Below are 25,320 nucleotides of genomic sequence, written 5' to 3'. Positions count from 1 at the left end.
ACATTCCCAGCCCTTTCTCTTTTCATTTTGAGACAGAATCTTACTAAGTTGCTGAGGCTGGCCTCAAACTTAGGATCCTGCCCAGCCTCCAAAGTCACTGGGATTATAGGCATCTACCACCACACTCAGCCTATTTTTAATAAATCTCCATACTGTTTTCCATTTTGCATTCCTATTAGCAGGGTACATGGTTCCAAAATTTACTTCAAAATGTTTGTGTTAGTATTTCTACCTAGCCTCCTCTCTACCCTTGATCTTTTTTTTCACCTCTCAAAAACCAGTGTTAGGTATGCCTCTTATATATTGCTGTGTTTCTTTCTTAATATTTACACTTTCTCATTATGCTCATGTATTTTCTTATGAGATTTTTGTTTGATTAAAAGTTTCTTGACAGGAGCTGGGCGCGGTGGTGGACGCCTGTATCCCAGCAGCTAGGGAAGCTGAGGCACAAAGACCATGAGTTCAAAGCCAGCCTCAGCAACTTAGCAAGACACTAAGCAACTCAGTGAGACCCTGTCTCTAAATAAAACACAAAAAAGGGCTGAGTATGTGGTTCAGTGATTGAATGCCCCTGAGTTCGATCCCTGGTACTAAAAAAACAAAGTTTCTTGACAGGAAAAAAATGTATAGGTACAATACATCAATATCTGAAAAATACATTTCAAATCCCTATGTAATTAAGAAATTTTATTAGAATAACTAAGCATTACTTGACTTTTGTATTTTATAAAGTGATTAAAAAATAAACGAGTTGAGCTAAATTATTTAGAGGATAAAATCTAAAAGAAGAGGTATTTAAATGTAGTATGCAGGGAAAAATATACTCAGTTTACATTAAAAAGAGTTTTGTTGTTGTTGCTGAAAAGAATAGTTTTTGGCAAAAAGGATTTAATAATGTAATCACTTCCATAACAATATAGTTCTATTTTAATGTTTCTTCATATTCTATTTCCTTCTGTGTTTAAATGTATATACTATTAAATTTAGCTGGGCATAGTGGTGCAGGCCTGTAATCCCAGCAGCTAGGGAGGCTGAGACAGGAGGATCACAAGTTTAAAGCAGCCTCAGCAATGGCGAGGTGCTAAGCACCTCAGTGAGACCCTGGCTCTAAATAAAATATAAAATAGGGCTGGGGATGTGGCTCAGTGTTGAAGTGCCCCTGAGCTCAATCCCCGGTACCCTCCCCCAACCCCAAATAGTAAATTTATTAAAAATTTCAATATAGAATTTCTTGATGGGAAACTGTACTATATTTACATTCATACACATAAATAAAACCCACTCAAAATCTGAAATATTATAAGACCAATTCCTATGTATCTATTAATAACCCTATAATAACATGTTACATACCTGAGGAATTTTCCTTTGGAACATCATCTAGTTCCAACACTTCATAGTCATCACCAGCCCGACCTAAGCTTCTTTCATGTCTGGTCATACATGGTTTAAAACTGACATAGGCATGTCTTCTTCCATATCTCCTGCCTGTAATTGTCTGATAGCCTCCTGCTGGTTTGGGCCAACCAGCCTTGTTGGAGTCTTGATCCATTGCTGAAGAAAACATCAACAACAAAAGAAGGAAATCAATGATAACTAGTTAGAGAGGAACTAACATTTATATTATCATTTACTAAATCATATGCTACTGAATATCAAGTGCACCTTATTAGTATCTTAAAACCTCTTTTTCACACACTAAATAAGGCAACATGGAATACTTCATAACACAACTTAGTTGCCTCTTCTTTTCAAAATTTGGTTCTTCTAAGGTATCAAAAGTATTTTGGATTTTTTTTCCCCCAGTACTGGGGATTGAATTCAGGGACGCTTTAAACACTGAACTACCCCAGCCCTTTTTAGTTTTTACTTTGAGACATGGTCTTGCTAAGTTGCTTAGGGCGTCATTCATTTGCTGCAGCTGGCCTTGAACTTGTGATTCTTCTGCCTTAGCCTCTCTAGTTGCTGGGATTACAGGCATGTGTCACCATGCCTGGCTGGTATTTTATATTTTTATAATGAAATCTACCAGAAAATATTTTATATACTAAATTATTATACCACCAAAGCTCTCTCTGGAATGGAGAATGATCTTCCAAATAACCTAAATAAAGTATCTTCCATATAAGTGCTCAATATGAATATAATGAATTTCTAGAACACAATATGATGGTTTCAATTCCTTTCAGGAATAAATACATTCCTATCAAAGGTGATAGGTAACTTCTTAAAATGGTATGTGTTCCATGCAGATCACAATAAAATATGTTCCAAAGCCTAGGGTCAATAAAATTCTCCATAAGAAAACAGTCATGGACCAAGTTAAACAGATGCTACCTTATCTATCAAATCTATGTGTGAATGGTAAAAAAAAAAAAAAAAAAGCCACCAACATTTAAATGTGTATGTTAATTTTTGATGACTGAATGATACATAATAGTAAACAGTAGCATCTTTTACTAAATAGCATATTATATTTATACACATATATATAAAGTCTAAGTTTGTTTAGTCAATCATATAATATACATATGGTAGGCAGGAGCAGAATGTGTACCGAATAGTCAAAAATGGAACAGTTTCATACTTTTGTTTTCCTATATTAAAATAATAACTTCTGAGCATCAAAGAAAAACATGTGTATATAACACAATATCAAGTGTTTCACCATCTTATTTAATCCCTTAAACAACCTTTAGGTGGATTCTGTATTCTATTTTGAAAATAGAAAAACTAAAGTTAAAATAAAGTGTTTAGGCTATTTGTCCAAAAGTCTAAGAACCAGTATCATTAACAACCAAACGAATAGTCTCTATAGTGGAAGGCACAACAAAAGCCAAGGGGTATGGAAAAGAATATCAGAATTTCCACTTATTTTATATCAAAAGTTAGAAATTAAGCTTTACAAATATACAATACATGAATCAAAACTAGCCTTTAGAGTTTAGTTAAAACTAGCCTTTAAACCATATATCAGATGATGACATGTCACATATTACACAAAAGGTATACAGAGAGAAGTATACAGAAGAGAAAAACAAGAAGTCTTTAATGTAGAAGAACTACATCCTCCTTACCTGATGGCTCCTTTTCAGTGTACTGTGACATATATGGCAGTTTCTGTGTGCCCAATTTAGTAGAATTATGGATGTGATTTAGTTTTACTCACACAGTGGGTAAGCTGCAAAAGATTCCTACAAAGAAACAATGGATTGAACAAATATTAGTAATGAAAGCACAAAATAAAAATGGGAAGATTGATACTTCTCCTCCTAGTTAAATTTCTGTTAGCTTTATAATTTAGAAAAAACATAACCTGATCTGACAAACACCCTCAAAACTATCAAAACAAGCTATATGAAATTCAGATTTATATCTGCTCTTGATAAATCTTGCCCTTGGTATATATCATCCTTATTATTGCCACTGACAATACACATACAATTTATAAGTATAAGCAAATACATTGGAAAAAATGCTGGCTGAGATACATGACTAACCAAACTATTTGTGAGTCTACTATAATGCTATCACTGCTTCTTCATCAAGTACTATTCTCCCTTTACCCCTAAAATTGTTAAAATTCTTAAATGTAAGAATGCAAACTCAATTTTTAAAATGTTTAATGGCTAATAATAATATGTGTAAATAATGATGTATTTATTCTTCACAACACTCAATTGATGAAATAAACCCAAATAAGTCTAGTCTAAGTCACAAGAAACTACAATGTACCATTTAACACAAAAAAAATTTCTTCTGTTTTGAAATGAAATCATCTATTTACTCCTTGAGAAGTTGCAACTTTTGGCTTTTAAACTTAATAAAGGCTCAATTTTTTTTTTTATTTAAAGAAACCTTAGTTATTTAAACACTTGAGCCACTGCATTTGCCTACCATTAGTCCAAAAGATGACAGCTCAGCAAATGAATTTAATTGTGTGTGTTATCTATCTGACCACTAACAGTTACATATTAGCATACATAAGGTACACACCCACATTCACTCATATGAATCACAAGTTCATCAACAGTTTGTGATCCTCTGATGTATCTGGACCAAGTCAGATCATAAGCAATAGATAGAGAATAAAATACAATCTTAAATAAAAAACAATCTTAGCATACTGACAAAAACTAGGTGCTAATTAACATTGTTTTAATAAGAAAAATAATCCTTAAATAACTTGAATATTCACAGATCACAGTGGAGTACATGGCAATCTTAAAAGACTGACTATGGATATCAGTATATATGACAAATATTTTACCCAAAATCTTTTCCTTAGAATAAGGGCTTATTCTACCATGTTTCAAACACTATTTTCAGAGCTGCAGATAAAGGACTACATATTGGATTAATAGTTCTTCTTTTCTGAAATTACCATATGAGGCATGGACACTAAACAAAATAATTAAATAATACATATTATGGGCAAAAAAAAAAAAAAAGGCAGAGAATAACCAGTTGTTGAGGGTGAACAACTTCACTGAAAAGGGATCCCTGATACAAACATCTGGAGTAAAGAAGGGAAATGTGTAAATCTAGGGAAAGAGGATTCTAGGCTAATACAGAGAACTTGTGAAGTGAAAGCTTCCAGAAATAATCAAGTAACAATCAGTATCAGAGAGAATGAGCAAGAAAGTAATAAAGTTAGAAAATAATGGAGACAAGGAGAGGGGAGTGAAGCAGAACATATTACACAGGCCTTTATAGGCTAATGCAAGAAATGCAATTTCATTTCAAGATGGAAAACCACTGACAACTCTGAGCAGAGAAGAGACATTATCTGACTTTGGGCTTAGTAGGACCCCTCCACCTACTCTGTTGAATATGTTTAACAACCTAAAGAAGAACAAGGCCAAATGCAGGGAGCCTGACTACAAAGCTCACAACATAATACTGGCAAGAGATCATAGTGGTTCAGATCAGGGTAAAAAACAGAGGTGGTGAGAAATAGGTTTTGGATATTTTATGAAAACAGAGCTAACAATATTTACTCATAAAGGATATGAAGGAAGGAAAGGAGTCAAAGATGACTATTAGATTTACCATCTGAGCAACTGGAAAAAAGAGAGGGGAAAATTGTTAAAGCAGTAGGTTTGGAGAAAATATCTTGCCTTTAATTTTGGGTATTAAGTTTTAGCTATTAGATATTCAAGTGGAAACTTTAAACAGGAGTCCGGAGTTGACTAAAGAAATCTGAGCTGTTAGTATAATCTGGTAGTTGTTAGTGCATAGATAATACTTAAAAAGGCATGAACTCAGACGAGGTAATTAAGCATATATAGAGAAATAAAGAAGTGTGAGGACTGAGTCTTGCAACAATTCAACTTTAAGAAGTCAGGGGGAAAAGTACCAGAAAAAACAACAGAGAGGCCAGCAAGAGAAAAGAAAAAATCAGGAGTGTATGTCAAGAGAAGAAAGTGTTTCAGGAAGAATAACCAATCCACTGGGCCAAAAGGTAAAGTATAGTGAGTACCTATACTTGACCATCAGCACAGAAGATACCACAGATCTTGCTAAGGGCACCTTTGATAGAATATTGTGTTCAAAAGCCTGAATGGAAAGCTGTTAAGAGAGAATAAGAGGAAGGAATTGGAAAGAGTATAGGAATCATGAAAAATACTGTTTCTTAACCCTCCAACATCCTGATCTATTTGTTATCAAGGCCTATTACCAACTACTTTTATGGTAATTTTGATTCCACTACTGAGTTTAGTCTCCTGCTTTGATTTCCATATTTTCCTTTTATTTTTCTTTCCTAGAAAATCATCTAAAAATTTTGGGGGGAAGTATAGGGAGGGGCTAAACTCTTGAGTCCTTACATGTCTGAAAATATTTTTTCTCTTTCTCTCATAATTAAGTGTAGTTCAAGATCAAATCATTTTTTCTAGACTATGAAATACACTGTTTTCTAGTATTCCTTGTTACTATTAAGAAAGTCTTTGGCAAATTTATTTCTTCTTTTTCTAGAGGTAAACTAAATTTTTCTCTGTGGAATATTTAAAATCTTGTTTTAATAATTAGTATCTGCAATTTCATAAGGATTTATTTAGGAGCAGGCCATTTAAAAATTTCTCCTATATAGTAAAGGCTGCGCCTTTTCAATTTCAACATGTCTTATCAGTGTCACACAGACAAGGTTTTGCCTTTCTTTCTTCCTATTATCTCTGTATTTGGCCCACATGGATTAATTCTTTGTCTCTAAAATTTTCATAATTTTACTCTTTGGACTGGGAGATTTCATACACTTTTCTAGTCTTCCATTAGTAATAGTGATATTTTTTGTTTCTTTTAATGTTCTTCTTCTTGATTATTTTCAATAATGGTTCTTGTTTCATGAATAATACATAGACTAGACTATCTATATAGATATCAGTTATCTCTATTTTATCTGAGGCCACTATAATCATGTGTTATAATAGTGTTCTAGCTTCTATCTCTGAAGTATTAAAGAAAAAAAAAAACAGAAAAGGGAGAAAAGGGGAATGAACAAAATAAAGATCATAGTTATGGATCAGGATTAAAATGATTAGTTTATCTGTTCCAAGTCTGTATATAAAGTAAAATAGGAACATTTACTCTTAGTTTTCTGTAGATATTTCTACAGAATTAGTCTCTACTGAATTAGTCTCTTGTTCTAGGTATTATTCAACTAATAAATAACATATGACTCTTCTCTACATATGACACTTATTCATTTCAAATGCTTTGGATTTTTAATATACTTCTTACTTTTTAAAAATATATATAAATGTGTTGCTAAGAATTAAAGGAGTGAATTAAGGAAACAATTCTAGATCTTCCAGTTACTAACCTAGAAGTCATCATTTTTAGCATTTTAATTAGGATACGTTATGCCAAAAGCTCCATAGACAGGCCATATAGACAACATTTGAAGGAACATAAAGAGAAGTACAGGAATAGAATACTCCCCACTCTTAACTCCATACAATAAACCAGTGAACTTTCAGAAAAGGGCCTTATTTTATTTGAATGTACTAGTCTATTACATTGTCTAACGTGGTATACATTAAAACAGTAGCTGAATGAATGAACCAGACAATTTTGTGTTCTTTTCTCTGATGGAAATGTGATAATATAATGAAATATGATACGTGTTTGGGCATACTGGATTCAAACTCCAACATTGATACCTGAGTAAGTTCATAGCTGCTCTTAGTATTAGGGGCTTCTCTTACGATTTCTTTCTTTCGATGACAATCTGGTAAATAAGACTGTGATATACAGGATTAGGCATAAAGGGCATTATAGCTTCCTCCTTGCTGTCTCTCAGCTTAATCTCTGGGAGAAGTCAGGGGCCATATCATGAGAACACTCAAATAGTCTCATGCAAAGATCCACATGTTGAAATATCAAGAGTTTTTGCCAATAGCCACAAAGCACTGTGGTCTTCTGCCAGCTTGGAAGCAGATCCTTTAGTTTCAGTCAAGCCTTCAGATACCTGCAGTTTCAGCTTACATTTTGAGTACATCTTCATGAGACCTTGTGCCAAAACCAACCAGCGAGGCTGCTCCTGATTTTCTGCCCCATAGAAACTGTGTGATAAACGTCTGAGCTACTATGATTACTGAAGGATATTGTTATCCTACAATAGATAACAAACACAAATAACATAAAAACATGTGCTTAAATATTGGATTTTCTTTTTTTTTTTAATATTGTTTAGTTGTCAGTGGACCTTTACTTTATTTATTTATATGCTGTGCTGAGAATCGAACCCAGTGCCTCCCAAATACTGGGCAAGCGCTCCACCCCTGAGCCATAGCTCCAGCCCCCTGGATTTTCTTACTTTCCCTGCCCAACTTTTCCATCTATTACTAGAAAAAAAGTTTTCTAATATCATCTCATGAGAGTGTATTTTCTCACTTTTTAGAAGATCTACTTATTACCAACATGAAAAGTGAAGTGTTGAAGTTGGCAATATCAAAATGATTTATACTCGTCTTCTGTTGGCAATGTTGGAACTGCTGCTCAAGAACCTGCACTCATTAAATACATACTGGATCAGAAGCACTTACTTTAACAACTGATCTAAATAAAGTTTTAGGCAGAAAGAGAGGGGTTGGGGGAGTAAATGAGAATCAGTCGAACTTCCAGAAGTTTTAACTGGTAGCTTGTGAGCCATCTATGGGGAGCTAAGAAATAACTCAAAATTTATTTATTTATTTTGGTACCAGGGATTGAACCCAGAGTGCTTAACCACTAAGCCACATCCCCAGCCCCTTTTTATATTTTATTTAGAGACAGGATCTCACTGAGTTGCTAAATTTCTCGCTAATCTGCTGAGACTGGCTTTAAACTCCTCCTGCCTCAGCCTCCCAAATTGCTGGGATTACAGGCGTGCGCAATGGTGCCCAGAGAAATAAGTCACTTTTAAAGTATCTTTTCTAGAAAAAGAAAGGGTATTTGAGAAATATGACTCTTACTTAAAGGGAAAGTCCTGACTACTCTTTTGAATCCTATTAGAATATTTATTTTACATACTCCTGTATTTAACTTTATACATACACCTCTAAAATGTTCTTAAAGTTTTTCCTAAAATAAACTTCTATAATTTATTTAGCCTGCAGTTCCTTTTAGTAAAGTAATTCCTTAGACACACAAAATTTTGATAATTTACACTTTTTAGCACACCGGAGGTAAAAATTCAGAAATATGAACTTTATGACAAAATGAGTTGATGACAAATGATGACAAATATTGTTAGGAAGCTGTTTCGTATATGCTAGAATTAACTACCATGTAGTTTACTAACATTAGGTCATCTTTATTTTTAGCTGCTAAGGCAAATATTTCAAGAAATTAGTAGATATGTGTTTTGAATAACAAAGCTTTTTACACTTGCATACTCTTTTCAACCTATCTATAGAGTTTTCACATCTTCTACTCACAAGCACATATGACTACTGATACACATACACAAATGAAAAATTGTTCAGCTGATCCTAGGACTATAACTGGTTAAGGGAGCGGAGATAAAGGGTGACTGCCATGACAAATTGCCATGAAAGAATAAAATCAGCCCATTAAAAACCAAAATGAACTGGGCACGGTGGCATACTCCTGTAATCCCAGTGATTTGGGAGGCTGAGGTAGTAGGATCACAAGTTCAATGCCAGATAGGCAACTCAGCAGGATCCTGTCTCAAAATAAAAATGGCTAGAAATATAGTTTAGTGATTAAATCTCCAGTACTACGGAAAAAAATAAAATAAAATAAAATTCTCCTCAACTTCACCTGTCATTTAGTTAGGAAGATTGCTCATTAAAATGTGGTACAAAAGTTTTGTTTTGTTTTTGTGGTGCTAGAGATCAAATCCAGTGTCCAACATGCCAGGCAAAACTTCATTCTACTCTGCTTTCAAATGCACAAGTCAGAAAGCACATCAGAATAAAGCAGCAGCAGTGACTAATTTCTATATTAACGGTACAGGAAAAGAACAGAAATAAGGGGATATATAGGAAAATAAGAAACTCAACATTATTGTGCATACCAAAGTGTAATAAATTTCACTTTATGACAAATTTGGAAATTTTTATAATAATAACTTGTATTTTCCTTTTCTCTGCAGTAATCTGAAGAATTATGTATGTCTAAAAAGAACAAAACTTAAATGCACAGCCTAACAAACTTCCTTATAGGTATATAAATATGAACAATTACCAGCTAGATCAAGATGTAGAGCATTACCATTAGTTTGGAAGTTTCTTTTACCCCTTCCCAGTCCTTACTTTCTCCCAACTAAGAGAAAACCAATTTCCTGAGTTCCAATAGCCCAGATTAGTTTCTCTTGTCTTAAATTTCATGAGTGGAATAATATTGTATGAACTCTTTTGTGCCTATCTACTTTCACTCAATACATTTTGGGGATTCATTCAGGTTGTTACAAATACCCTTGAACATGTGTTCATTGTTTTAAGGCACATATGACCTGGAATTAGACAGTGTAGAAATAATGTTTTGCTTTAACAGACATTGCAAGTTTTCTAAAGTCGCTAAAGCAATTTATATTCCCACCATCAATATCCAAGGATCAATTTTTTCATAGCTAGGTAAATTTGATATTGGTACTCTGTAAATTCAGAATTTAAATTTTGTTTTTATTTTGTACTTTATTTTGTATTTATTTTGCAGTATTGCCCCAAAGTGAAATTTCCCTTTTGGATGTCTCCTTTTATTAAGATCTGCTCATCTTGTTGCATATTTTAAAATATTGGGTTGTCCACCTTTTTCTTTTAGATTTCTTTGTTATTTATCATTTTTCAGTCCAAGTCCTAGACCAGTTTTATTTGTTGTGAATACATTCTTGGAGTCTGTGGCTTGCCTTTCTCCCTTCTTAATGATGTCTTGAAGAATAGAAATTCCTAACTTTATCTTGTCTACCTTATATATTTTATTTTATTTGCTCATCCCAAGGTTGTGAAGATTTTCTCCTAGGTTTTCTTCTAGAAGCCTAATATTTTCACCTTTTAAATTTAGATCTGTGATCCAACTCAAATTAACCTTTGAACATAAATTTGGCAATGGTCAAGGTTCCCCTAACCCCATGGGTACTGAGTTGACCTAGTCACAACTTATTAAAAATAATTGCTTTCTCTATTAACCTCAGTAGAGCTTTTGTTATAAAGACAGAAATTACATGTGAAGTTCTATTTCCAGATGCTCATTTTCTTCCACTGATCTTTTTGACTGTTTATTCTAATACAAAACTGTCCTACTATAACTCCATAGCAATTCTTGATACCTAAGATAGTAGATTTTCACAAATTTCAAAATTCACTTGACCAAATTATAGAATTTTAATTGCTGAATGCATTGTATCTATAGATCAAGTGGGGGTTTGACATTTGTAACAATACTAAGTCTCTGATTATAAAGAAATGGAATATTTTTTCAAGCATTTTAAAATATCTTATCATGTTTTTATATATTTTAGTACATAAGTCTCATCAAGTTTTATTAGATAAAGTCTTAGTTTTCCTATATATTTTGATGCTATTATACAGGTACTTTAAAATGTTTACTTCACACTGTTTGATTACTAGTACACAAATTCCAATCTAATAGCCCTGCTAAAATCACTTTTTTTTGTTTGCTGGCAAATGCATTGGGTTTTACTTTTTCCTTTCTAGTTTTTGTATTTATTTTGTTTGCGTAAGGAAACTGGTTAGAATTCCAATGCAATGTTGAATACAGGAGATACTGTATATGAATCAACAGTTTCTCATTCAGCATGATATTATAGTTTTTTGTTGTTATTGATACACTTTACCAAATTAAGGATGTTTCCTTCTATTGCTAGTTTGAAGATGGTGTTTAACAAGCACATGTTACATTTTGTCAAATGATTTCATTTATAGAGATGACCCTATGGATTTCCTTCATTATTCTGTTAAAGTGATGGTTTACTTTGATTTAAAAATATTAAACCAACTTTGTATTCCTGTCTACCTTATAGACAGGATCTATACCAACAAATCCATGTCGGTCATAATATATTATCCTTTTTATGTATACCTACATTATTTTCTTGGAAAATATTGGCCTATAATTGTCTTCTTATCAAGCTGAGGTCAGATTTTGTATCAAGATTATGCTAAAATTATAAAAAAAATTCAAGAAATGTTTCCTCTTTTTTTCCCTCTAATTCTCTGGAAGAGTCTGTGTAAATCTGGTATATATCTTACTTAAATAAATAGAAGATTTGCCAGTGAAGCATCTGGGTCTGGGTTTTCTTTTTGGAAAAGGTTTCATGGGTTCAATTTTTTGTTTGTTTTGTGGTGCTGGGGATCAAACCCAGAACCTTTGTGCATGGGAGGCAAGCATTCTACCAACTGAGCTACATCCCCAGTTGTTGTTTGTTTTTGACAGAATGTTTACTGACTTTAATGCTCAGGACTGGAGCATTAATAACTCAGATTTTCTATTGTTTCACATGTCATTTTGGATAAATTATGTTTTTTAGGAATGACGACCCTTAAGTGGTCAAAAAGTATTTGTATAATTTTTTGTTTTACTAACAATTTAATGTTAACAGGATCTGTAATAATATTTTTTTCATAACTGGTCTTGATAATTTATATTTTATCCCCCTTTTTTCTTTCTTAATCAGTTCATTACACATTTTCATTTTAAAAAAATCTTCTCAACAGACTAAAAATTTTGCTTCACTGATTTTTATTTTTATACTACTTATTTCTATTTTTTTTTTTTTTTTGGCGGGGGGGAGGGTAACTGGGAATTGAACTCAGGGCACTGGACCACTTAGTCACATCCCCGGACCTATTTTGTATTTATTTAGAGACAGGGTCTCACTAGTTGCTTACCACCTCACTTTTTGCTGAGGCTGGCTTTGAACTTGCGATCCTCCTTACTCAGCCTCCTGAGCTGCTGGGATTACAGGTGTGCACCACCATGCTGGCTCTACTTTAATGGGGTTTGATTTGTTGCCCTTTTGAGTTAAGGGCTTAGACTATTCACTTCCAACCTTCCATCTTCGTTAATTAATGCAAAGAGTTGTAAATTCACCTCTAAGTATTGCTTTAGCTATATTCCATAAATTTTTATAGGTAATATTTTTATTATCAAATTAAAATGTTTTCTAATTTCCATAGTAACTGATTTATTAATTCATGGACCACTGGAGAAGTGTCTTAATTTACAAATATTTGGAACCATTCTAGTTTTTTTTTTTACTGAATTGTAATTTAACTCTAGAGTGATCATAAACCAGGAACTATATAATTTCAATCCTTTGAAAATGAGTTCTTTACTGCTCAGAATATTTTGGCAAACATCCCACGTGCACGTAAAAATAATGTAGTCTTCAATTGTTAGATATGATGTTGTATAAATGTTAATAAGGTCAAGTTGATTAATTCTGTCTTTATTCCCTTACCAATATCTTTATCTAAATGTTTTCAGTTAGTTTAGGTATATACTTAAAATGTTCCACCATAAATATAAAGCTATCTATCCTTGAAGCTGTATTAACTTCTGCCTTTTATATTTGGAAGCTGTGATATTAGGTGAACACACATTTAGGATCATCATCTCTCAATGAATGTACCCATTTATTATGTACAAATTATTATTTTCCTCCTAATCTACCACAATACTTCTTTCCTCAAACTTATTTTGATGTTATTATATCCATATCAGCTTTTAGTATTTGCCAAGAATACTTATTTCATCTTTTTATTTCCATCTTATCTGTGCCTTTACACTTAAAATCCATTACTTATAACAATGTTTAATCCATTTACATACTTAACAATATAGTTTGACTGAAGTGTACCACTTTGTTTTAATTCTCATTCATTTTATCTGTTCTTTTAATTCCTTCTTTATTAACTTCTTTGGTATTCATCAAATCTTCCCTAGAAATTACAAAATGCATTCTTACTACATGCTGAGTACTATTTCCTGGAAGTTCTGGATAACTTATCTTCCTTTTCATTTGGCAGGCAATTATACTGCAACCAAATCACCTTAATATTACAGTAGTTCAGTTTTGGTTTATATTAGGGCAAGTCCATTTCTGCTTCTTCTTACATGAAAGTATGAGCTATTTTCCTACTGTCTATTCCAAACTACTTCTTAAACCTCACAACAGTTGAACTCCATTTACTCCCCAATGTCTTGTGTGGTCAGTTTTATGTAGTTCAATGTGAATAAGCACCAAAAATTACCATGTATTTTTCAAACACAAATAATTTTTAATATTCCTTCCTGAAGATATCCACTCCTTGTTCCATTTCCATGTCTTGACCTTCCAATGTATCTTCAGCCCAAATAATATCCTTTAATATTTGAGATATTATAGGTCTGCTGATTACAACTTCCCTCTCTGCTTCTGTTTGTCTAAAACTACTACTTTTAGTTTTAAAGGATATTTTCCAAAGGAATAGAAATCTAGATTTGTATTTTCTTTTCTTCTTTTTTCATTCTGAAATTTAAAAAAATAATTCCATTGTCTTCTAGCTTGCATAATTTCAGTTGAGACATCTATGCCATCTCTGCTAAATTAATGTATTCAAAAATCTAATAGTTGAGGTTTCTTATCAGTGCAATAAAATTAAAAGAAAAAAGGAACACAATTTTAAGGACTGGAAAGGAAAAAAGAAATCTAATTCATAGATAACAATAATTGTATACAATAAAATTGGAAGAGACTAATTACATATGAACTTCCACAATGATAAATGTTTCAGCTGATTGACAGATACAAATATAAAAATGCATTAACATATTCTAACACATAGCTACACAACTAAATTTATTACAAATTTCATTTTAAAAGTATATACTTTACAATAGTAATTAAAAAAATCAAATCCCCAAGTAAACCCAATAAAAGATGCAGAAAACTACTGAGAGAAGTTTAAAAATACATACTAAATGGAGAGAAATATGATGCTCATTGGCTTGAAAACTCAATTTTATGAATGCCGATTCTCCCAAAGTAATCAACATGTTTAATGTAATTTTAATAAGATCCCAGCATGCTTTTATTTATTTATTTATTTTTGGTAGAAATTGACAAGATGATTCTAAAAGTTAAATGAGAGCCAAGATCACGTTCAAAAAGAATAAGGTAGAATAAGGATCATTATGTCACTTGATGAATGGACCAATAATGTCATTATTAGTATCAAGCTTTTATGGCCACTTTAAAGCTAGGTTGTCAAAAGTAAGTTTTAAGAGTTCAGGGAGATGCAATTAATAATTATGCAAAAATCAAAGGCATGAAGTAGAATTATCCGGAGCATACCAGGACACCTGGTCATACTCCTAATAAATAGAGTACAACATCTCATGAGGTTTCAATTTCTCAATTTCCATTTTCAACAGTATAGTAGCCAAAAGCAAAAGCAAAACAAAGAACAACAAATACCTCCCAAATCAAAGCACATGAAAATGTCTTAGCTTTGGTTTAGGGGCAGATGGTAGGGAAGAAGAGTACTGCTTGCCTAACAATTCAAAGCCACACACTGTACCGCACCTAGATCTGTGGCTGCAAACCATACTACCTGCATAAGTTGCTTATAAACCACAAGCAAAGAATATTGTAGTCTCAGGGTACACTGTCTCAACCCAGGGTGAATTTTATATAAATATTTAAAGGATGTGAACTTACAATTAAAAGTACATGAGAATTATGAAAAGTATGTGAAACAGATGAGAATTAAAGCTGGCAAGAGTTGGCAAAACAAGATACAACAGGAAAATGTCTACAACTTTAGATACTAAGATTATCAGGTATCAAAATTTTTCTTTAATATGTAAAAAACAAAAAAGACATTAAAAGGATAACTAAAAAAAAGAAGAAACTATTAGCTGGGCAGGGTGGTGCACACCTGTAATACCAGCGGCTTGAGAGGCTGAGACAGGAGGATTGTTGAGTTCAAATCCAGCCTCTGCAACTTAGTGAGGCAATAAGCAACTCAGTGAGACCCAACTCTAAATAAAATACACAACAGGGCTGGGGATGTGGCTCAGTGGTTGAGTGGCCCCGAGGGAAATTCCTAGTACCAAAAAAAGAAAGAAAGAAAGAAAAGAAAAAGAAACTTTTAAAGATGACTAGGAAAATTAGAAACAGGACCATTAGAACTTCTAACAATAAAATATGCAATTAAAACTAAAACACAATACATGAGTAAAAGAAGAGATCAGACCTAGCTGAAAAAATAATCAGCATAATAGAAGAGGGATATTAAGAAAATGCCAAGGATGTAATACAGAGAATGAATAAAATAGAAATATAAAAGAGCCATGGAGGATAAAATAAAAAATATGGAAAATAATTCTATGCAGCATTCCAACACAGAGAAGAGAGAACAGATGAATATCAATAGTCAGATGATTAATAGTCAAAGAAGAAAGATGAATATCAATAGTCAGCAATAAAAGTGAATTCTTAGATTCACAAAGCTCAAAGAATCTCAAGAAGATAAATAAAAGATTCTCTTAGTCATGTGCAATGAAAACCACAGGAGACAAAGAGTGCATTCACCAACAAAGAAGACCTTAAGAGAAGCTATGGAAAAGACAAAGCTTTCTAAAGAGTGGGTAGGAAGATGAGGAGGAAGTCCAAATAATTAATATAGGAACGATTATATGAACAGAATTCCAGAGGAAGAAGTTGAAAGACAAAAACATAAACAATATATGAAAATTTGAATGAAATGCAAATGCCCAAGAAAACTAAATTGCCAAAGTTGATTGAAAAATAAATATAAACGAATTATGATTCTTCATCATTAAAGAAATTCAAAGCCATGGGGCTGGAGTTGTAGTTCAGTGGTAGAGTGCTTGCCTCGAATGCATGAGGAACTGGGTTCAATTCTCAGCACCACATATAAATAAATAAATAAATAAATGCCCATTGGCAACTGGAAAAATATTAAAAAAAAAAAAAGAAGAAAGAAAGAAAGAAAGAAATTCAAAGCCAGGCATAGTGGCAGACACCTGTAATGTTAGAGACTTAGGAGACTGGGGCAGGTGGATCACAAGTTTGAGGCCAGATTCAGCAAATTAAGACAGATCCTGCAGATCCTGTCTCAAAATAAAAATAAAAAAAGGTAAAATCTTCCAAAAGTTGAAAACTAGGCCCAGGTCTTACTAGAAATTTCTATAAACCAGTTAAGGAAGAAGTAAACCCAATGCTATACAAACTTCTCTGGGGAATATAAAAACTCTTATCAGTAACTAACATAACTCACTTTATGAGCACAATAAAATCTTTGTAAAATGACATTACAAAATTGAAAAATCACAGGATGACTCCAGCAATAAAAATCCAAAAAAGTATGAACAAGATACCTGCAAATCAAATATTGTGATATTTTTAAAAGGTACAAATTGAGTCTACTTCAAAATGAACTCATTACATGTGAAGAATTACACTGCCATGTCTCTGTAGAAATAGAAAAAGCACTCAACAAAATTTAACTTTAATGAAGAGGAAGAACTAAAAATTAGAATGTCCCAAGCCTTATAAAATATGTCAATCAAAAAGCTACAAAATTATGGGGCTGGAGTTGTGGCTCAGTGGTAGCGCACTTGCCTGGCACGAGTAAGACACTGGGTTCAATCCTCGGCACCACAAAAAAAGAAGTAAAAATAAAACAAAGGTATTGTGTACATTTACAACTAAAAAAATCTTTTTAAAAAGCTACAAAGTTATATCAAATGGTAAAATGTAAATATTATTCTATATTTTCTAAATGCCCCATCATCACTTCTACTTAGTAGTATCCACTGTTCTGGTTGGAGGAGTAGTAGAAGGAAAGGGAGGGGCATACACAAAAATTATTAGGGGAGAATATTTAAAAAGTCAATTTTTTAAACATATATTTTTTATAACTTTATTTATTTTTTATGTGGTGCTGAGGATCAAACCCAGGGCCTTACCCATGCTAGGCAAGCTCTCTACCACTGAGCTATAGCCCCAGCCCTAAAAACGTCAATTTAAAAAAGTCAAAAAGAAACATAAATAGAAAATGTGAAACACAAAAGAACTTGGCATATAGCTAGTGCTATGGTTTGAACATCAGGGCCCCCTTCCAAACTGATTAATAAAATTAATGTGAAGTGATGTGAAGTGAGGTCTTCTGAGAAGTGATTAGTGGGTGAAACATGCTGAAGGGAAGCAGGTAGACCCCTTTTGTTCTCCCACTTTCTGCCCTGTATGAACCCAAAAGGTACCACCGTAGAAGCAGATGAAAGTTCTCACTGGATACTGTATCCCAGCACCTTGATTTGGGTTTCTAGGATTCAGAATAAATTTGATTTTCTTTGATAAGAATAAAATTGATTTTCTTTAAAAATCACCCAGTCTCTGGTATTTTGCTATAGCTGCAGGAATAAACGAAGACAGCCAGCTATAACATCAAGATACAAAGTCATTATTAAATATCATCATAAGTATTTATAGAAATATATTCAAAATATACCATTTGTAGGGCTGCCACATCTTACTAGAATATAGAAAGCTACAGTGCTATCCTCAGCCAACAATAAGAAAATGCCATATAAATAACAAAATCATGTTTATTATGATTATAGATTTGAGGTAGTAATACTGTCAAGTAACCTGAAACAGAAGGAAACAGGGACAAAAAGGACATGATGATTGGCTCAATTGTGCAGGCCCAGTACTCCTGGGTTCAAGCCCTGGGATAAAGAAAGTTGGGGGGGGGGCAGTGCTCAGAAATTTCCATATATAATTTTAAAAATCATAAATCCAAGAAACTCCTTTCCCTAAAACAGGATAAACATAACACACACACAACAAGAAACATCACAGTTAACCAACTATAAAAATCCCAAAGATAAAACATCTTTGATATAAATGGTCTGGAAAAAAGTAACAAAGAAGAATTACAGGGGACTTCTTGTCAGAAACTATGCAAGCTACAAGTCATAAAATGGCATTCTGGATGTAAGAAAAACACTGTGAACAAAGAATGTTATTTCTAAGGTGTATTAAGAATTGCAATGCAAAAACAAACAAATAAATAAATAAGAACTGTAATGCATTTCACTGCTGTTCTGTATTTTAAAAAAATAAAATCAATAAAAGATAAAATATAAATAAAGAAATAAATATTTCTGAGAGTTAAAAAATGTTATTTCTAATAAAACATCTTTCAAAAGGTAAAACAAATATTGCTGCAGCAACCTGAGACACTTTGTTACCAGAAGATCTCAACTGCAAGAAAAAAGAACTGGTTTGAGGAAGTTCTTTAAGTAGAAGCAACATGTACTTGAAAACTGGATAGTCTCATAGTGGGGTAGGGAGGGGGAGCATGGGAGGAATAGATGAATTCTAGATGGGGTGGAAGGGTGGGAGGGAAAAGGAGAGGGCAGGGGAGTAGCAAGGATGGCGGAATGTGATGGACATCATTATCCAAAGTACATGTTATGAAGACAGAAATTGGTGTCAACATACTTTTATATACAACCAGAGATACGAAAAGTTGTGCTGTATATGTGTAATAACGTAATGCATTCCGCTATCATTTATTTTAAAAAAAAATCAATAAAAAAGAAAACTGGCTAGTAAAACAGAAGAAATGAATTTAAATTAAATTTATATTACCAACTTTAAATTCAAATTTAAGTAGCTACACTGGCTGGTGACTACCATCCTTGGATGGTGCACATCTAAAAAACTACCATACAGCTGTCCTATTACCATGGGTTCCACATCCATGGATTCAGCCAACCTCAGATCAAAAATATTTGGAGGAAATAAACAAAAACCCTTGCATCTGTACTTGACATGAGCAGACTTTTCCTTGTCATTATTTCCTAAATACAGTGCAAATATTTACATAGCATGAATACAGTTTAAAGATGATTAAAATACACAAGAGGACGCTCATAGGTTATATATAAATGCTATGCCATTTTATGTAATGTGATGAACTTGAACATCCATGGATACTGGTATCCAAGAGGAAGTCCTAGAACTCATCCTGAAGGATGACAACTATATAAAGATATTATGGGTATATAGTATATGTAAAAGTCAAAAATTGAACAAAGTGGCACAAAAGACAGTGAGGACAAACTGGAAAGATACTATGGCAGAGCTTACACTAAACAAACAGTAGCATAATATTGCTTGAACATAGTCTATGATTTAAGATCTATAATGTAAATCATAGAGAAAAGTACATTTTTAAAAAGCAAAATAGTATAAAAGGTAAGGCACTAATAAAGATAAAATAAACTTTAAAAAAAAACAAAACAAAAAAACAGGATCAGAGGGCTGCAGTAAGTAGCTCAGTAGTGCAGGACTTGCCTAGCATGTGTGAGGCCCTGGGTTTGATCCCCAGCATTGGGGTTTTAAGCTGGGAATAGTGGGACATGTCTGGAGTCCCAGCTACTCAGAGGCTGAGGTAGGAGAATCACTTGAGCTAAGCCTGGAAAACACAGTGAGACTACCATTTTAAAAAAAGAAAGCAGATAAATAGAAAAACAATAATTATATCAAATGTATATTGAATCTTAATTAAGGGTTAGAGTTAGAATGACTTGAAAAAATAGGTTATCCAAAGCAAACCCAATTTAAAATAAAAAGTCATAGATGGATGTGGCTCAGTGGTAGAGGGTCCCTGAGTTCAATACCCGGTACCAAAAAAAAAAAAAAAAAGAAAGGAAAGGAAAGGGAAAGATATATAAGATATATCATGCAAACACTAACCAGAAGACAGAGAGACTATATTGATATTAGATAAAGTATATTCAGGATGAGAAATATTATCAGAGATAAAAAGGAGGGCATTATAGAACAAAATTTCATCAATCCACCTAGAAGACAGAAAAATCCCAATTTATATATTCCAAAACCAAAAGCTCAAAATACATAAAGCAAGAACTGACAGAACAAAAAGGAGAAAAAGACAAATCCTTCATTTACTTGGAGACTTCAACTCTGCTATCAATGGTCAAAAAACAAGTAAACAAAAACTCAGTAGGAAGTATTAGTCCTAACAAACACCATCAATCAACTTGACCTAATACCTAAGAGAATATACTCCAACCAAAATAGCAAAATATATATTATTTTAAAGTGTACATAGAAAAGTGACTAAGGCTGACCAAATTCTGGATATAAAACAAACATCAAAACATTGAAAAGAAATCATATAAAGTATGTTGTCAGTCTACAACAAGAACATAGAAATTAGTAAGAAAAACAAACTTCACAAGCTTCATAGGTCAAAGTGGAAGTCATATTAAGAACTTAGTAAATATCAACACAGTAAATTTGTATGAGCATCTAATGCATTACTTAGAAGGAACAGGTGACAAATCAATAACCTAAGGGCATATCTTAAAATATTAACATAGGTGTTGGGGTTGTAGCACAGTGGTAGAGTGCTTGCCTTACATGCTGGCCACATCCCCATCCCTTTTTTATATTTTTATTTACAGACAAGACCTGACTGAGTTGCTTAGGGCCTAAATTGCTGAGGCTGGCTTTGAACTCAAGAGCCTCTCAAGCTGCTGGGATTACAGGCATACACCATCACGCTTCACTTGAAATAAATTTCTCAAAAGACAAAAACTTCAAAAGCTCAGAATGGTGAAATGACTCTCAAAGACTAAAAGCTTTTAAGAAGTAATGGATAACTCGAATAACTCTATACCTATTAATTGATTTTGCCCCTTAAAACTTCTAACAAAGAAAACTCTAGGCCCAGAAAGTTATCTTGCAACTGGAGTTAACTTTTATAAAACAAATAATACTAATCCTACAAAAATTTTTTCAGGAAATGTAAGAGGAAGAAACACTTCCCCAGTTTATGAGGCTAGTATTACCCTGATACAAATAATCACATGAAAAGGTATCCTTCATAGACGCTGAAGCAGAAAAGAAAGAAGGAAAAAAAATCATCTCAACAAAATATTAGCAAATACAAACCACCAATTTCTGAAAATGAAAATAGCATCACCAAGTACAAGGTACAAAAATGCAAGGTTAACTGAACATTTGAAAATAATGTAATCTGTCATATTAACAGACTAAAAAAAAATCATATGATCTCAGTAAATATAGTAAAATCATTTGACCAAACAAATGTCTACCCATGACAGAAAATCTCAGCAATCTAAGAACAGAATGTGACTGTTCTCAAAATGATAAAAGGCCACTTCCTTTATACCATTCAAAGCTGCTATAAAAATAACTAGGATAGACTAGGTGGTTTATATATGGCAGAAATGTATTGCTCAGTTTTGGAGGCTGGAAAGTCTAATATCAAGTTGCCATCAGATTCAATCTGGTGAGGGGTTGATTGCTGATTCATAGACTGCAGTCTTTTCACTGTGTCTTCACAGGGTGCAATGGTGGATGGACAAGGGAGGCTTTCGTGATCTTCTTTTAAAAAGAAGCTAGCTAATCTTCCCAGATACTGGGAAGATGAGGCAGGAGGATCACAAGTTGAAGGTTAGTCAGAGTAACATACAGACCCAGTCTCCAAAAAAGCAGGGAACACTAATTCATTTATTAACCTTCATAATCCAATTACCCCCCCCCCCCAAGATCCCACCCCTCCCAAATACTCACACTGGGGATTATGTTTTAAAATAGAAAGTTTGAGGGGGACACAAATATTCAATCTGTAGCACCTCTCTATCATATTTAATGAAAGACTGAAAGATTTCCTCTTAAAATCAGGAGCAAGACAAAAATTATCCACTCTCACCACTCCTATTCAACACCATACTGGAAGTTCTACCAGTGCAATAAGGACCAAAAGGACAGGGGGATAATATACAAATTAAAAAAGGATAACACTGTTCCACAAATATTTGCAAAATAACATGTCTAAAATTTTTTTCAAAGCATCTACCAAAAAAGTTAACTAGATATCCACCCCCCTCCCAAAATAAAAAGTAGAATAAATGAACTTAGCAAGTTTGCAGAATTCAAGGTCAACATGGAAAAACCAACTCTATTTATATACATCATCAATGAATAAATGGAAACTGAAATTTATCATCTATAATAGCAACCAAAGTATGAAATACTTAGATACAATTTAACACAAGGAACAACAGTATCTGAATGTTGAAACTATAAAATGTTTATGAAAGAAATTTAAAAATTATCTAAATGAATGGAAACAAACTATGTTTATGAATTGAAAGCCTCAATTGTTCCCACACAATCTATGCATTAAATATAATCCAAATTAAAATCCCCTTAGAAGATGCCTCAAAAAGTTTTATGGAAAACTAAAAGAACTAAACTAACCAAAATGATTTTTAGAAAGAAAAAAGCTCAAGAATTCTTCACTTTTCCTGACTTTAAGATTTACTATAAAGTAAAACCACTATAACAATGTAGTACTTGGCAAAATTACAGGCACAAGTTCAAGGAGATAATATCTGTAGTACATGATACTGTTACATGCCCACTAGAAGGGCTGAAATTTAAAAGACAGAAATAACCAAGTGTTGATGGGGATGTGAAGCAACTGGAACTGTCATACATTGTTGATGGATATGTAAAATGGGACAACCACTTTGAAAAACAGTTTGGCAGTTTTTTTAACTGATTAAATATTAACTTACCATACAATTCCACAAATTCCATTTCTTAGTATTTACCAAGAAAAATAAAAATATATATTCACACAAGAACTCAGAATGAATAAATGCAGCTTTATTAATAACAGCCCAAACTGGAGACAATCCCAATGTTCATAAATAGGTGAAATGGCCACAAACTGTGGCAAAACAATATCAAGGACTATTCAGGAATAAAGAAATGAACCAGTTAAATACACAAAAAGGATGATCCTTAAAAACATCATGCTGGAAAAAAAAATAAAACAGATGCAATAGAGTATATATCACATAAATCCATTTATATGAAATTCTAGAAAAAAATGAAACTACTATATAGTGAGATAAAGATGAGTAGTTTCCAGGGGCTGAGGGTAAAAGCATGATTAATTGCAAAAGCCCAGGAGGGAACTTTTTGGGAGATGAAAATGTTCTTTGTAGTATGCAAATATTTGACTCTTAATTGTGATGGTGGTAACAGGTATTCACATTTCTCAGAACAAAATTAACTAAATTTTAAATAAGTACAGATTATTGTATATAAGGTATCCTCAATAAAGTTGATTTTTAAACTATTAACCAGGGAATACTGGTGATGCCCAATATAAACCACTTTAAAATATGTCAAATAAAATCTAAGGAAATTTAATACACACTTATAGTTTTAAAAAATGTCAAAAAAAATTGAAACAATGATAATATCTTGGAAAGCCAAAAATAGAAGGAAATTTTTAAATTTAATTTTGGCTATTAATCAGAAAGCTTCAGCAAACATTCATATTCAATGCAAAAACATCAGAAGCATTTCCCTTAAAGACAAAAACAATAGTTTTTAGCTCTTAGAGCTGTTGTTCAACATTAGATACAATGCCAAAGCAATGAGAAAAATAGTATAAAAACTGAAAAGGAAACCACAATACTATGAATATTTTTAAATAAGTATCAATACAATAATGATTAGATACATGACAAACAAAATTCAAAAGCTTTACTATGGGGGGAGGTGGGGGCATGTTACTGTAAGTTTTCATTTCCCATAGCAATCAAACCATAAAGCAGCTAGGAATACTGAGAAGGAATGTCATAAACATGGGAGATGGAGGGGGGGACTATTTAACTTTCCCTGAAAATATAAAGCAAGATGTGACTAAAATGACAAGACCACATTTCAATTGTGTATGTGTTTAAATACTATATTAGCTCCCTTTATATTAACCTAAAATTTCAATATAATCTCATTTAAAATAACTAAGAGTTTTAAAAATTAAATAACAAATTGAGTATAAAGTTCTTATAGAAGAAGAAATACCTAAGAAATAGTCAATAACATTTTCACAAAGAATACTGAGGGAGAAACAGTTATCAAAATTTTAAGTATGCATACCCTTTTCATTCTATTCTAGAAATCCATCCTCAGGAAAAAATAATAATACATAAGGTTTACTGAATTGTTAACAGTGAATGATTCTTTTTTAAAATATATATATGTTTTTAGTTGTAGATGGACATGATTCCTTTATTTATTTATTTTTATGTGGTGCTGAGGATCAAACCCAGTTCCTCAAACATGCTAGGCAAGTGCTCTACCACTGAGCTACAACTCCAGACCAACAGTGGATGATTCTTAAGATGCAGGTAAAACTAGAAAGAGAAATGGGAATTGCACTTTTTAAATCTTACATTCTCCCATAGTGTTTAAATTGTTTAAATGAAGGACTTGATAATTAAACATCAGTTAATACATTAGAAAGCTCTCTTTATTATAAAGCATGATTTGTGTGGGCAAAAAAGAACTGCAATTAATTTAAACCTCTTTCAATAAGGGAATGGTTAAATTGTAGGCCATTCAAACTGTGAAATACCATATAGCCTTTAAAAAGTATTTGGGAGACCTACATATACCAAGGAAATGATGTGCAAGATGTACAATTAAGTGAAAAAGCAAGTGATATACAAAAGTGCTCGGTATATGCCCACCCCTCAAATAAAGTTTGCATTTTTATGTGTGTTTAAAAGGACATTTGTAAAAAGACTTTGAAAGGTGAACACTAAATTGTTAACTCCAGATACTGTAGTAGGGCTGGAAAAATAAAAAGAAATATTCACATTTTACCTAATACTCGTTTATTTAAATTTTACATCAAACATGCATGTCTGTATTTATTAATTAAATAAAAAATTAGTTATTTCATATACAAATGACAT

The 25,320-nt window shown here is 32.7% G+C and overlaps 1 protein-coding gene across 1 annotated transcript in view; it reads right to left on the bottom strand.

Annotated features, from left to right (window-relative positions):
* Pja2 (praja ring finger ubiquitin ligase 2) overlaps window positions 1-25,320 on the bottom strand; it is a 76,930-nt gene that overhangs the window by 50,359 nt on the left and 1,251 nt on the right. Inside the window, exons 2-3 of the mRNA XM_046460097.2 lie at window positions 3,078-3,194; window positions 1,354-1,554 (exon numbers count right to left, since the gene is read on the bottom strand). Coding sequence (XP_046316053.1) covers window positions 1,354-1,554; window positions 3,078-3,108 — 232 coding nt within the window. The 5' untranslated portion in view covers window positions 3,109-3,194. The remainder of the gene's footprint in view (window positions 1-1,353; window positions 1,555-3,077; window positions 3,195-25,320) is intronic.

Source organism: Marmota monax, unplaced genomic scaffold (genome assembly GCF_021218885.2).
Source record: "Marmota monax isolate L192 unplaced genomic scaffold, Marmota_monax_Labrador192_F-V1.1 WCK01_AAM20220418_F8-fsc00006, whole genome shotgun sequence".
NCBI lineage: Eukaryota > Metazoa > Chordata > Mammalia > Rodentia > Sciuridae > Marmota > Marmota monax.
The sequence above is the reverse complement of the archived record's forward strand: the minus strand, read 5'-3'. Positions and strand labels throughout refer to the sequence as shown.